At 46.6% G+C, this 15,826-nt stretch overlaps 1 protein-coding gene across 7 annotated transcripts in view; it reads right to left on the bottom strand.

The window, feature by feature from the left end:
• NAV2 (neuron navigator 2) overlaps window positions 1-15,826 on the bottom strand; it is a 405,016-nt gene that overhangs the window by 243,091 nt on the left and 146,099 nt on the right. For all 7 annotated transcript variants that reach the window (XM_066251118.1, XM_066251119.1, XM_066251121.1 and 4 more), the window contains exon 4: window positions 441-513. In XM_066251118.1, coding sequence (XP_066107215.1) covers window positions 441-513 — 73 coding nt within the window. The remainder of the gene's footprint in view (window positions 1-440; window positions 514-15,826) is intronic.

Below are 15,826 nucleotides of genomic sequence, written 5' to 3'. Positions count from 1 at the left end.
AATAAAAGTAAGAGATAAGGATTAGGCATTTCTCCCTGGGAACTGTACAGTTTAAACATATTCTGTGGTTCAGTGTTCTCTCTCCCACAGATAAGGCCTGGCTTGATAATTAACCGAACTGCTAGTCAGGTGAATAACATCAGCACTGTTTGACTAAAGCCCTTCTCTAAGGGCAGAGGCTCTGGCTTCAGTTCTTCTTCAGTGACTTGCAGACGTGGCTGGCGTGGTTGAGTATGCATCCTTGGAGGGATGATTTATGTTGTCAAAAAGTTGGCAACCTCAAGTCCAGACAAGCACTGAGATGCCTCAAAACCAGGGGTAAAACAAAACCAGAAGAGCCCACCAGCACCTCTTGTCTTCACTACATGCACAGCATCAATAAGTAACAGGTGGGCATTTCTCATGCTGGAAAGGCAGCTTCGTGACGAGCGCTGACTCACCTTCTGCAGACAGCCCCTGGATGTTGATTCCCTTAGCTGCCAGGAAGTTCAAGCAGGCATCTATGTTTTCAATCTAGGAGGGAACAAAACACAACATACACTCAATGAATGTTCCATCTTCTCCAGAGCCATCTCTTGTTAGAAACAAAGCTCTGGGTCAGAGAAAGGGTTCCTTGTGCGTTCGTTCAAGTTCCTGACAAGGAAAAACAGGAGGACATGAATGGATGCAGGTTGGGACTCTCCTTTGTCTGTATTTGCACCGGAAAAGTTGACCTAATATCCCAACCACCACAGAGCCAGAAGTTGAGGCCTTGGATCGCTCATGGCTGCCAAAAATAACCAGGGTGGAATGGGAGCCCTTATGCAGATGACTGTCACCAGTGCAATCCTGAAAACTTGAGCAGCTGCCAGAAAAATGGAGGTGGGGACGAGGTTAGCAGACCCACCCGTCTACCAGCAGCTGGGAGAAATTTCTAGCCACCAAGGCAGCAGGCAGTCAAATGTACAAACAATGAATGGGAGTTTCGGCAGGAATTTGGGTAGTGTTTACTCACAAAATTCTCAGGATGGCAGGCATTGCAGATGGCCAGGTAGGGCTGCAACCTCGCCGAACCCCTCGGTTCTTTGTGTTTTTCCGTGGCAAGAAGGAGCCCACCCACCAGAGACGAGGAGGCCACCCACCTATGCCAGGGCTGATGCCACGGCCAAGGGCGAACCAACTCTCCAGCCCTCACAGAAGAACAATTAGGTCATTCCCAAAGGTCTGATTTGACTTCAGTTGTCAGGGCTAATTATTCTTTGGTCTATAGGAAAATGCTCAGGCTTGATTAATGTCAATGGTGACCATAGGTAAAAGAAATTGCTTTGGACTTGGCGCAGAGATCTCTGAATTTCACACAATTTGCATTTCCCAGTGGCTACCCCCCCCTCACCTCCACAACCACCCACCGCCCACCTGACTTCCCAGGCACTGACAACATTCTTATGAACTCAAACACGTATTTAATCCGTGGGATTTATTTTTAATTAATACATGATCGTCTTTCACAGTGTACATGTGACCCTTCTCCTCTTTCCCCAAGCAATATCCTAATGGCTCCCTCATAGCCACAGAGTAAAACGTCTACACGGTAAGAGCTCTGATTTGAGCAGCATCTGCCCCAGTCTTCTACTCGTCTCCCTCAAGGTCATAGCCGTCCTCCGCCTCATATCAGCGTTTTCCTTCTCTGCTTTCAGGCTTTACACTTTCCAAATGCTTTAAATGAGGGGTAGTCAACCTTTTTATACCTACCGCCCACTTTTGTATCTCTGTTAGTAGTAAAATTTTCTAACTGAGGCCTGACCTGTGGTGGCACAGTGGATAAAGCGTCGACCTGGAAATGCTGAGGTCGCCAGTTTGAAACCCTGGGCTTGCCTGGTCAAGGCACATATGGGAGTTGATGCTTCCAGCTCCTCCCCCCTTCTCTCTCTCTGTCTCTCCTCTCTCTCTCTCTCTCTCTCTCTCTCTGTCTCTCCTTCTCCTCTCTAAAATGAATAAAAAATTAAAAAAAAATTTTCTAACTGCCTACTGGTTCCACAGTAATGGTGATTTATGAAGTAGGGAAGTAACTTTACTTTATAAAATTTATAAAGCAGAGTTACAGCACGTTAAAGCATATCATAATAATTACTTACCAAGTACTTTATGTCGGGTTTTCACTAAGTTTGGCAGAATAAATCTTTATAAAACAACTTACTATAGTTAAATCTATCTTTTTATTTATACTTTGGTTGCTCCGCTACCGCCCAGCATGAAAGCTGGAGCGCCCTCTAGTGGGCGGGAGGGACCAGGTTGACGACCACTGCTGTGAAGTAAGCTTTGGGACACCCGAATGAAACTGCACCCATTTTAGAAGAGTCCATCCACCCTCCGTTGGAAGTGACTCCATCCTTGCAATTTTTAGGTCAGGATCCCATCCCTCTCCCAGCCTCCAGCCACCTTCAAGGAGACATCTTTTCATCTCAAGGAAAAGGGGCAGAAGGCAATTTCCCGCAAACTAAATAAATGCTGATGCTATGGGTTATGCTGCCATCACTGCAGAACATCATATCTTATCAAGAGGAAGAAAAAGTGAAATTGCTTTTAACTCTCATTTCTTCTGTCCAGCCCAGAAGGACTGACAGTGACAACCAGGTGCTATCATCTTAGGGGGAAGAGGGGAAGAGGGGAAGGGGAAAGAGGGGAAGAGGGGAAGAGGGGAAGAGGGGAAGAGGGGAAGAGGGGAAGAGGGGAAGAGGGGAAGGGGAAGAGGGGAAGGGGAAAGAGGGAAAGAGGGGAAGAGGGGAAGGGGAAAGAGGGAAAGAGGGGAAGGGGAAAGAGGGGAAGGGGAAAGAGGGGAAGAGGGGAAGGGGAAAGAGGGGAAGCGGGGAAGGGGAAAGAGGGGAAGAGGGGAAGGGGAAAGAGGGAAAGAGGGGAAGGGGAAAGAGGGGAAGAGGGGAAGGGGAAAGAGGGAAAGAGGGGAAGGGGAAAGAGGGAAAGAGGGGAAGGGGAAAGAGGGGAAGAGGGGAAGGGGAAAGAGGGAAAGAGGGGAAGGGGAAAGAGGGGAAGAGGAAAGAGGGGAAGAGGGCAAGGGGAAGGGGAAGGGGAAAGAGGGAAAGGGGAAGAGGGGAAGGGGAAAGAGGGGAAGGGGAAGAGGAGAAGAGAGGAAGGGGAAAGAGGGGAAGAGAGAAAGGGGGAAGAGAGGAAGGGGAAAGAGGGGAAGGGGAAAGAGGGGAAGAGGAAAGAGGGGAAGAGAGGAAGAGGAAAGGGGAAGAGAGGGAAGAGGGGAAGAGGGGAAGGGGAAAGAGGGGAAGAGGGGAAGGGGAAAGAGGGGAAGAGGAGAAGGGGAAAGAGGGGAAGGGGGAAGAGGGGAAGAGGGGAAGGGGAAAGAGGGGAAGGGGAAAGAGGGGAAGGGGAAAGAGGGGGAGGGGAAGAGGGGAAGAGGGGAAGGGGAAAGAGGGGAAGGGGAAAGAGGGGAAGAGGGGAAGGGGGAAGAGGGGAAGAGGGGAAGAGGGGAAGGGGAAGAGGGGAAGGGGAAAGAGGGAAAGGGGAAGAGGGGAAGGGGAAGAGGAAGGGGAAAGAGGGAAAGAGGGGAAGAGGGGAAGGGGAAAGAGGGGAAGGGGAAAGAGGGGAAGGGGAAAGAGGGGAAGGGGAAAGAGGGGAAGGGGAAAGAGGGGAAGAGGAAAGAGGGGAAGAGAAAAGGGGAAGAAGGGGAAAGGGTAAGAAAGGAAGAACATAGCCAAAACGTTCCTGTGGAACATGTTCTGGAGTAATCTGCTTCTATTTGTAAGTAAATATAATAAAAATTATACCTCTAAATACTATTTTACCCTATTACAAAACCCAGATTTAACTACCAGTCTTATTTATATGCTATTGAACACAATGCTAGTAATATACCAAAACAACTCAAAAGGACTTGTTGCCCCACAAAGAGGCACTGGTATTTAAAACCATGGTAAAATCATAAAATTCTTCTTCTACCTCTTGTCTCTTCCTGTAATCCTATCTGATTTAATATATTATCTTGCACACAGTTGATAAGCAAAGCTTTGGCAATTATGTTCCCATGGAAAATGTGAACTCTGGTCACTCCTGAATGGAGAAAAAGAGAAAAAGACAAAACTGACCACTCCTGAATCTGTTAATGCAAAAATAAAAAAGTTACACTTAAAATGATCCTGGCAGGTGGCCTGCCATGGGCTAAGTTTTTTCAACAATAGTGCAGCAGTGTAACACTAAATTAAAAGATACCCACACATATTCGAGAAAAGCACTGCTCTGCTACCATATTGTAATTCTAGAGAAATTTCCTTCCAAGGAGCATAAAGACCACTTACTTGTCCGATTCATGAAGCATTCAATGCATATAGTATCATTTAAAATAAACAGTAATTTCTTCTTGCAAAGCTCGCCTTGGTATACTTTAATTCAGCCATCCACTGGGCTTTCTTTTAATGTTAAAAATCTATTAGACCCTGGCCACTGGCTCAGTGGATAGAGTGTCGACCTGGCATGTGCATGTCCTGGGTACGATCCCCAGTCAGGGCACACATGAGAAGCTACCATCTGCTTCTTCCTCCCCCCCCTTCTCTCTCTCTTCCTCTCCTGCAGCCAGTGGCTCGATTGGTTTGAGCGTCGGCCCAGGGGCTGAGGATAGCTCAGTTGATTCAGGCATCAGCCCCAGATGGGGGTTTATCCAGTAGATCCTGGTCGGGGTGCATGCAGGAGTCTATCTATCTTCCCTTCTCTCACTTAAAAAAAATTATTAAGGCCCTGGCCGGTTGGCTCAGCGGTAGAGTGTCGACCTGGCGTGCAGGAGTCCCAGGTTCGATTCCCGGCCAGGGCACACAGGAGAAGCGCCCATCTGCTTCTCCACCCCTCCCTCTCTCCTTCCTCTCTGTCTCTCTCTTCCCCTCCCACAGCCGAGGCTCCATTGGAGCAAAGATTGCCCAGGCGCTAGAATGGCTCTGGATGCAACAGAGTGACGCCCCAGATGGGCAGAGCATCGCCCCTTGGTGGGCATGCCGGGTGGATCCGGTCAGGCGCATGCAGGAGTCTGACTGCCTCCCCATTTCCAGCTTCGGAAAAATGAAAAAAAAATTATTAAAAAAAACGAATAATTATAAATAGGCTACCTAGAATACTTTTTCCTCCACTGATTTTTCTAAAAGAGCTATTAGTCTTTTAATGAATTTCATCATTTAGATCAGCAGTTCTCCACTGGTGGGGGAGAACGGGAGGGGAGGAGCAAGGATTGTGTCCCTGAGGGATGTGGCAATTCTGGCAACATTATGGCTGTCACAATGATGGGGGAGATGGCTACTGGAGACTAATGGACAGAGGCCAAGGATGCTGCTAAACACACTACATTTCACAGAGCTGCTCCCACAACAAAGAATTATCCAATCCCAGATGTCAATAGTGCCAAGCTTGATAAACCCGAGTGATAATGATCCTTTCAATCATTCATCCTATCAACATAATTGTTTAGATGGCTGTCCTGCCAGGCACTGTGGTTGACTCTCCGGAAAGCAGTGGTCGGGAGTCCTCCTCCCTGTCCAGGAGCCCACGTTTATATAATGCTTCTCTGTAGGGTCCACAGAGATTCGACACACACCCTACTTCCATCCGTTTCAGGGAGAATCAGAGCATATACACAAGGGACGCACCAGGATCTTCCTGAAGAGAGGAGGCCTGGGGCACCAAGGGTGCTTCCTCCTGAGGAGCTGATCCAGGGGGCAGTATGCAAATAGCTAGACTGCCCGCCCTGAAAGTGTTAAAACTAAAAATAAAAACTTGGGTCATCATTTTTAGAAGACGATTCATAAGCCCATCAAGCGCCTTACATTTTCTTCCCCTCCACTATGAATTCTCCGCTCACAGGAGGAGCTCAGAAAACATTCCTGAGTTTCAAATCCACTCTTTAATAATGTTCCATTTAGGTTAAAAAATCACTCCTGACAAGGCGGCCGAGACCCACGCGCTTTTCATCTGCGCCCCAGGAAGAGAGCAGAGCTGGGAAGCAGAACAGGGTCAGATGTGGATTCCAGCCTCCTGGCTTCACTTGGAATGAGATCAGAAGGGGAGAAGGTTTCTTTGATCCAGGCTCTCTTGTGATTAAAATTCACCTTCAGGTTTTCTTCCAAATACTGACCAGGTAAACAACCCATTTTGAGCCTGCCACCCCCCCCCCCCCCGCCCCGGGACCAGCCTGGTGGCAGGAACCCCACCCTCACGCACTCACTACCACACTAGGGTGTCTTCAGTCTTATCTTGAACGAGGCCCATGTGTGATTCAGACACACAGTGTGAGATGAGGGCCCGGTTCAAGTTGGGAGGCAGAGCAAAAGGAAAAGCCTCCTAACCAGCAAAGTATGTAAATACAGCCAAGGCTGTTCATTAACACATAGCGGCCAATATAAACTACTTTCCAAAATTAGCTGAAGAAATCTGTGCTAAGTTTGACATTCCTGGGTTGGGGGGTGGGGTGAGACACTGGGTGAGAAAGCTGTTGTAGTTGTTGCCATAGAAATGGGTCTGTGAGCTCTGGGATCAAGTTCCTGGATCTGAAGTGTCAGCTGGGGTGGAGGCCGGAAGCCACAACGCGGCTCAGAGACACAGAAAGATGCTGGATGAACGAGGGGGCAAAGTTAGGGTACAGACCAAGACCGAGACGCACTTCCCTTTGCCTGCTGCCATATGCGGCCTCCACCCTGTGTGGTCCATGAACACCCATGAGGAAAAGGCGGCAATGAAGCCTCTCTCCCAGTCTCAGCCAGGATCTCCATCCCAAAGCTGAATAGTTTCTCAACAGTCTCTGAACTTGAGACTTGGCAGGGCAACTCCCATGGACTATGCACGTTGTAGCCTTTGTCTCCAACATCCAGACCTAGATCTCCACCCAAAACAGCCAGAGAGCAAGGAAAGTCAAAGCAAATGCCAAACAACTGGGGATGGGGGGTGGAGGCAAATGGAAAACTTCACATTTCAATCATGAGTAAGGCTGAACTAGGTCTCATGATAACATGAAATATGCAAACCTCCGGAGCACTGCTGTACAGCTCCTTGGTAGCTTAGAGACTGATCAAATACCATCTGTTGTGGCAGTTGTCATGGCAGCATTTTTCTCTGAATACCAGTGTAGCTGAGTGCAAAGCGTGTGAAAATGATGGATGGCAATGAAGACCACCTCTCTGAGCACCACTGCAGCCCAGGGGAGATGGGCTCTGGCACACTGAGTAAATGGGGTACTCGTTTTTATGAGTTGAGAGTTTCTCACCAGGACATCCCTGGGAGATCTCCATCCTGGGAAGAGGAAACTGGGAGAAGAGGCAAACAGTTGCCAAACTGAAGTCAGGCATGGCCATTGCCATCTTTAAAAACTCATGAAATGCCTAAACCCTAGGCCCCTGGTTGGCAAACTGCGGCTCGAGAGTCACATGCGGCTCTTTGGTCCCTTGAGTGAGGCTCTTCCACAAAATACCACGTGCGGGCGCTGCCTCGATGAGGGATGTACCTACCTATATAGTTTAAGTTTAAAAAATTTGGCTCTCAAAAGAAATTTCAATCGTTGGACTGTTGATATTTGGCTCTGTTGACTCATGAGTTTGCCGACCACTGCCCTAGGCAATGCGAGATCGGACCCAGACGAGGATGAGTGAGTCCTTGCAAGTTCTGGGAACTTGAAAAGCACAGTGTAGCTTCTAAGATGATTAAGAGCCTCACAGATCAACACAAACAACTCCTTTCCAAAGTGTGTGATCCTCATATCTGATATTACTACTTGGCAACCAAGGAAATATCATTCATCCATTTGTTTATCTATTTATTCACCTGTACTTACTGAGCTGGTACTGAGTGTACACTGGTGACTGAAATGGACATAATCTACTTCGTAGAACCTACAGACCAATGTGGGGGAATTGACATTAAATAAACTGCACAAGTTACATCTGTCATGTAGCACAAGACTTGATCTAGCCTGGGAGGCAGGGGTCAGGTGAGAATTTCTTCAGGAAAAGATAGCAAGTGGGTCCACAGACAGGGCTTTTCATCTGTTCTGTTCACTGACGTTAGCCCCAAGCACCTAAAATAGCATGGAACACATCATAGGTGACAGAGAATATTTGTTGACAGGAGGGAAATTTGAGCTACAACTTAAGAGTTAGCTGGGTATCCCGAGTGGGAAGAAAAGAATACACTGTTATAGGAAACCTAATGCCTGAAAGCTGCCAGGCAGGGTGCAAAGTCCCACATTTGGGAAACAAAAGAAAGCTAAAATGGCTGGAGGCCAGTGGGCAAGAGTAACAGATACCACACTGAGCAAGAGTAGAGGGCTGTCCACACGGGCACATTCAAGAGCTGATGTGGTGAAGAAGAGAAGGCAGGGGTCCTTCCAGTTCTTGTCACTGCCCCATTGCCATGACAATGACAGAGGCCACGCCCTTCTGGTCTGAAAGCTCAAGGATGCCAAGGGTGGCTCAGGCAGTGTCCTGGAGGTGGGGCTGGAGACATGGAGGACCCGGAAGGGAATGTCCACGTGTGGTCACGTGTATTAGGAAGTTCTGTTACATATCTAGCACTTGTGACACTCCTTCCTCTGGCTCTTTCCAAAATTAATATAGTAAAGAAGGAAAAAGGAAACCCGGCCCTGGCCGGTTGGCTCAGCGGTAGAGCGTCGGCCTAGCGTGCGGAGGACCCGGGTTCGATTCCCGGCCAGGGCACACAGGAGAAGCGCCATTTGCTTCTCCACCCCTCCGCCGCGCTTTCCTCTCTGTCTCTCTCTTCCCCTCCCGCAGCCAAGGCTCCATTGGAGCAAAGATGGCCCGGGCACTGGGGATGGCTCTGTGGCCTCTGCCTCAGGCGCTAGAGTGGCTCTGGTTGCAATATGGCGATGCCCAGGATGGGCAGAGCATCACCCCCTGGTGGGCAGAGCGGCGGCCCTGGTGGGCGTGCCGGGTGGATCCCGGTCGGGCGCATGCGGGAGTCTGTCTGACTATCTCTCCCTGTTTCCAGCTTCAGAAAAATGAAAAAAAAGAAAAGAAAAAAAAAAAAGAAAAAGGAAACCCAATCATAAAAACAAACCAAAAAGCAAAAATGCATTTGGGGGAAATGCCCTCCTCGACGTCTGTCTCCCCAGCATTGTCTAACTCTCTCCTCTGCGTTCTAGGGGCCATCACCTGATGCGTGATTTGCCCAGATTCATCCTTTTTTTTTGGTCTGCCTATGTCAGTGTTGGGGCCCAGCATCACCGTAGGATCACATGGCTCATGGGCCACAGCGTGGTCTACACAACCCCATGGGTCAGAGCTGGCAGGGTCCAGACACTATAGCTGTAATCTTAGAATTACAGCTGGGAGCCCAGAACAAAGGAAATGTATGGTGGCTTTTCTAATTCTCTAGGTGGAAGAATATTTGGTAGCATCTTCCCTCATGAGCCCCACAGGCTGCTGCTTGCTTGGCTAATGCATCTTTGCCCAGCAGTAGGAGGGGTTCCATACCTTCTGTCCCAGCTTGGGCCATTCAGCCATTCCACCAAGTCAGCTCTAGTGCTCTCTTGGTGGCTTTGAAGCAGAAAGCTTAAAAATGTGGGGCTTGGACTGGATGGGGCTTGAGTCCCTCTGTCCTGTCTGCTTTTCTTGCTGCTTTAATCCTTTGCCCAGTTCCTTCCTTCAGTTTGGCAATGCTATCCACCTTATCTTTTGTAGTATTTATAACTTTAGCTTTCCAACAATGCTGTCAAGAATTCCTCTTTAGAAAGCTTTGTAGAAATCTCTCCGCTGTTACAGCAAATGGGCAAATCCATGTGGACACAAAAAAGTCTCTCTAGAGGAGAAAAAAAATGAAAACAAGAATCTCAAATCCCTCCAGTGACTATCTTTCTAACTGCCTAGACTGTTTCATTTTCCTATTACTTTCTGACTTCTCAATTTTCCCCCCGAAGTGAAGAAAGAAACCTGGGAAGAGAGTTACAACTCAAGATGCAGAAGTCAGTCCTTATTCTGGAGGCTCCTCCCATAATACACCTTCACAGCTGAGCTCTGCAGAGTACCCTCTTTTAGAGAGGGCAGTCATTACGGGAGGAAACTCCACTGGGGGTCCGCATTGTCAGAGAGGCCCAATGTGTGCCTTTGTGTGCACTCCTTCAGGGTACCATTCCAAGTATCATTTCTCCCATTAACAATTTTAGAGTAACGGCCCCTAACTTCCTAACACAACCAAAAAGGGACTGTTCCAAGCCAACGCCTCCAGAGCAGGAACTGGACACAAATGCTAAAAGGGAACAAATAGCGTTAAGGTATGATATTTAGAGGATATAACAGAGGCTTTGGGATCAAACAAACCTGTCAAGTTCTGATTCTGCCCATCTGTAAAATGCACATTATAACACCTAATACACAGGGTAGTGGTTGTCTTTAAATGACAGGATATATGTGGGATCCTAAGAAAGTCTCCAATAACTGGAAGTTTTTATCACTGTGCTGTCATTTTTAAGGCCATGACATGCCCAAGCTGGGTCTGGGTCTGGGTCTGGACCCTAGGAGAAGAGAGAGTTAGACCAGCTTCTCTGGGCTGCCTTCTACTTCCTCCTCCTGGCTTTCTTCTCAAGCCCAGCTATTCAGGACCTGTGCCCTCCCCATCTCCAGATAGCATGTCTGCCTTCACCAACCCCTCTCTTGAAAAGACACGAATTCCCACCAAGACAGAGGAACTGCTTACTGCTGCTACTGACTTCCATCATGTTACCTCTTCCCAGGGGTGCTGACATTCCATCACAATTATTAGGTGATAGTATCTGTTGAAAGAATACAGACTTTGGACTCCATACTCGATTCTTGTTCCCTTTCAGATTATCCGCGAGTCCCTAGGAAAATTATTAATTAACTACTTCTAGCCTCAACTTTGGGCTGACATATGTCCAAGGTCTGGAAGTTTACCTAGTCAGAGCTCCAAAAAGGCTCTTTCTTCACACACTTCCATGATGGCAGACTACCAAATGTCACTGGCCTCTCCTGAAAAACTGTTACAGAGCTGTGAGAATCTGAGACTTATTAAATTGTATGGCACTAGAATAGGACCAGGAATAGTTTCCATGTCGCTGGAATTCATTTTGACCCTACTGGAATCAGAATCAGCATTTACAGTCCGAAAAGCTTCCTGGTCACAGTCTCTACTAAGTTACATGGGAAACCATATTACCTTAGACAAATAGTTTTGTAAAAAAGAGCATCAGATATCATTGGGTTTTTTGTTTGTTTGTTTGCTGTTTTTGTTTTGTTTTGCAGAAAACTTCGGCTTTACCTACAAAGGAGCCTTCAAACTCAAATTCCAACTTTAACAAGAAAACCCTGGATTTGGCCAGTTGGCTCAGTGGTAGAACATCGACTCAGCATGTGGAATTCCTGGGTTCAATTCCCAGTCAGGACACAGAGTAGAAGTGACCATCTGCTTCATTACACCCCCTTTTCTTTCTCTCTTCCCCTCCTGCAGCCATGGCTCCATTGATTCAAGCCCATTGGCCCTAAGTGCTGAGGGCAGCTCCATTGAGCTCCCACCTTAGGTGCTAAAAATAGCTCGATTGCAAGCATCAGCCCCACACGGGATTGCTGGGTAGACTGCTGTCGGGGCACATGCCGTCTGTCTCTGTACCTCTCCTCCTCTCACTTGGAAACACTGACTTGTGAACCCCAAATACATGGCTACCCCATGAACCAATGGGAAAAGGGTGGCATTTGATAGGGAATTTCACCCAGGATCTAACTAGAACTTGGTTGCCTCATTAATTCTTTGAAAAACAATGACTGGGTGTTTAATCTCTTGCAAGCCCAGCTCTTACGGAAGAGGAAACAGTGGTGACAAAACAGGGCAGTTCTTCCCTCAAGGGGACAGACGGCCTCTTGGGTAGAGCACATTGTAAGTATCACCCACTAAACATAGTTCACAAATGTGGTAAGTACCAACTTATACCTATCTATTCACCTACCAAAAAGACTGACACTGACTCACTATGCTTTTTCTAGAGGATCTGGGTTCTTCTGAATCTTTGCCATACGCACATGCTGAAACCCAGAAGCTACCACAAAGTCTTTAAGAGATAGCAGACTATTAATGCAAAATAAAAAAAACCCCAGCAGATCCTAGATATTCCCCACAGTGCAGCGAGTCCTCAATTTTAGAAATACCACTAGAACATATCATTTCAACCACAAACAAATATCCATAAAGGAACGAGGTAATGGGGTAATTTGTAAGTGAAGGCCAAGAACTGGACGCGCTCACCAGCTTGGTGACTAGGTCCCGCACACAAGCCTGTGCAACTCGGTTTTGTGGTTCAGCCCATTTGCTAATATTTGTAGCTTGCGGTTCTTCTGGGTTGCTCATAAGTAATCCATGTATGGATTTCAATTCTGCAATTCCAAGGAGAGCAGGTACGGAAGTGCAAGACGCGTCCTGGAAGTACTGATAACCAGGAAAGCAAAACCAAGCAGATGAGATTGAATGTTCAATACTCAGGTTAGAATCCTGCAAGACTTTGCCCTCCCAATGCAGAGAGCTGGAATGGAGGTGACTGCTCTGTCATCCTCTGCCTGTATGTGTCACCACATAGTGTTCATTTCTGCAGGAGATATCATTCAAAAATTGCCCTTCTCTTTTCTCTCCAATTCCTGATGTTCCTAGCAGGAGTAGGTGGTTATTATATGCCAGGCACAAATCCAGAACTTTTCACATCCATTACCTCTATACTGCTCACAAAACGTAGGGTATATTTTATCTCTTCATCTTCATTTTGAAGTATCCCCTAAATTTTGTGAGCAGTATATTTTTCATTTCAAAAGCTGTCTATAGGTATGGCTGAAGAGCTGAACCTGAATTCTAGACCACTGGTGATCATTAAAACATAATTTGGGAGTTTTGCAAGTAGCAAACAAAATACTTTATACCATAAAATGAGATTTGGCAAATAGTTTCAAATTCTAAAATCGGTGACCAAGACAAAGAGTTACATGCTAACCAATCAGAAATTATACAAGATTAAAAGTAATTAAGAAGCCTGACCTGTGGTGGCGCAGTGGATAAAGCCTCACCCTAGAACGCTGAGGTTGTTGGTTCAAAACCCTGGGCTTGCCTGGTCAAGGCTCATATGAGACTCAACTACGACAAGTTGATGCTTCCTGCTTTTCTCCTCCCTTTCTCTCTCTCTCCTTTCTCTAAAATCAATAAATCTAAAAAAAAAAAAAGTAATTAAGACTATTATCAATATGAAAATACTTTTCAGCTCTGCTTACAACCATAGCCAGAACATCAGATACATTCACAGTCCAGCGGAAGAGAGCAAACCACACAGGAAGGTCTCTATTAACAGGATATCCTTGAGCTTCCCAAGGCTACAAGCTGTCTGTGCACCTGGGAAGAAATAGTGACAACTTTCCACTTGTCATATAATGCTTAGTTCCATTACTCTGCCAAATACCGTATTTCCACATGTATAAGACACACTTTTAAAAAAAAATTGGGGGTCTAAAAACTGGATGCGTCTTATACAGTGGTTGTATACTTTTTAACTTGTATTCCCGCTTTTTCGCACTTGTTTTTGCACTCATTGAAGACAGTGATTCATTTTCAGACACAGATGAGGACAAGCTAATAGATGGGAGTTTTGGGGGTTTTGTTTGTTTGTTTGTTTTGGGGGGGTTTCTTTGTATTTTTCTGAAGTGAGAAGCAGGAAGGCAGACAGACAGACTCCTACATGCGCCCGACCAGGAGCCACCTGGTAAGCCCACTAGGAGGCAATGCTCTACCCATCTGGGCAGCTGCTTTGTTGCTACCAGAGCCATTCTAGCGCCTGAGGCAGAGGCCATGGAGCCATCCTCAGCGCCCGGGCCAACTTTTGCTCCACTGGAGCCTTGGCTGCTGGAGGGGAAGAAAGAGATCAAGAGAAAGGAGAGGGGAAGGGTGGAGAAACAGATGGGTGCTTCTCCTGTGTACCCTGACCGGGAATCAAACCTGGGAGTTCCACATGCCGGGTCGATGCTTTACTGCTCAGCCAACCTGCCAGGGCCTAGATGGGAGTTTTGACAGTGATGAGTTGTATGAATTCGATGATGAATAAAACTTGAGTTCAATAACTTTATTTAACACATTTTTTTTCCAAATTTCGGGCCCCCAAATTAAGGTGCATCTTATACATGGGAGCGTTTTACACATGGGGAAATACGGTATTCAGTTGAGTCAGATTAAATTGCAATTTTGGTGAATAAAACAGTGGCTAAATATTGGCTATTTCATATGGCTCTACCTATATATCAATGTAGTAGGAAGACACCCTCCTACTAAAGGCTAAAATTAAACTGCTGGGTGGTTATAAAAATAGAATGCTTTACAGCCATTTATAAACAATGCATCAGGAAATTCTAAAACTCAGAATAAAATCTCTGCAAGTCTCTCTCAAAGGAGTCTCATAAGACTGACGATGCTATACAGAAGATCAAGTCAAAAGGAATGCCGCCCCCATCTGCAGGCCAACCAACCCCTACAGGCCCTTCGCTTTAGCTTCCGTTAGGGTTTCTTCTGCACAATCCTCTCAGAGAAGCAAATGGGGCCTGGGGAAGGTTTTATTTAATTCCAAGTTGATTCATCTCAAAACCTCCATGAAAGGTAATAGATTTCCCTTCACAACAGTGAAGGAAACCCAAATGGCATGCCTTTCTCGTCCTGCCTTCCTGTTCCTTCAGGGGAAAGTGTCAGAAAGAGGGGGCTGGGGTTCGGTTCTGACACCCCCTCCAACTCTAAATGACTGCTGCCGTGCTCACGCCACTGTGGGAACCCCTCACTCCTCAAATACACTCCACAGGAAAAGCCGGCTCCTGTCAAGGTGTTATCATTTGTGTTGCGACTGAGAAATCTGAATGGGGGAGAGGGAAGTTAAGGATTTCACAAGACCAGAAGTCTGGGGAACAGTAGATTTCTGAGGGCTTCCTGGCTATCTTTGGGCAAGGTACGTAACTTCCCTGAGCCTCATTTTTCCTTTCAGTAAAGTAGGAATTCTGATTCCCTGCTTGAAAGCCTTGTAGAGGCCTCACAAGAAAATTAATATTTGCATGCTTAAAAAACATGAAGCACTGGGCCAAATTCTTTTCCACACATTATTATATCAGTTCATTTTCAGCACCAGAGAAGGCAGATGTTTCTTGCCTTCCCCCATCACTTTCCAGAGGGGGAAATGGAGACACAGAATGCTTCCTAAAATCGCAATTCTTAAATGGCAGAATTGGAATTTTTAACACTTACTGGAAAATGTTTCAAAGCTATAAACATGAAGAATTAACAACCAAAGAGCAAGAGCTTCACTGATGCTGAAGAAGGGAAATAAAACCCCCGTTTGGTCACTTGCCCGCCCTCGTCCTTCAGCAGTGTGGCAAGGCCACTGACCAGCCCATCCAAACCAGACCCAATCTTTACATCGAAAGGATAGAGAACACTTCACAGAGGAAGGAGTGACTTCTCCTACATCCTTTTGGACATGTTTTGTATAAGATAGTTATGTTCTTTTATAGTGTTTTAAATCTTCGGGTGCAGGAGGAAAATATTTAAAGCAATATACACATATAGGCATTATTTCAAAGTCAAAATGATCCCGAAACAGGTATCATTCAGACCATCATGACAGTTCTTAGGTTTTCTGAGGAAGTTCATGGTACTTATAAGAATAAAATAGTTTGGATGGGGAAAACCTCAAACGTGTGTGGGGTGCAGGCAGGTAACAAATGACTAAAACAGGCTGGGTATCAGACAGCAGGGAATGGTGGGGAGCATGGCAAACACAGCCCACACCTACCTAAAGGGGCATCTGAAATCTAAGAACTCC

This window comes from Saccopteryx bilineata, chromosome 1 (assembly GCF_036850765.1).
Source record: "Saccopteryx bilineata isolate mSacBil1 chromosome 1, mSacBil1_pri_phased_curated, whole genome shotgun sequence".
Lineage (NCBI taxonomy): Eukaryota > Metazoa > Chordata > Mammalia > Chiroptera > Emballonuridae > Saccopteryx > Saccopteryx bilineata.
This window is presented reverse-complemented; position numbering and strand designations above follow the sequence as displayed.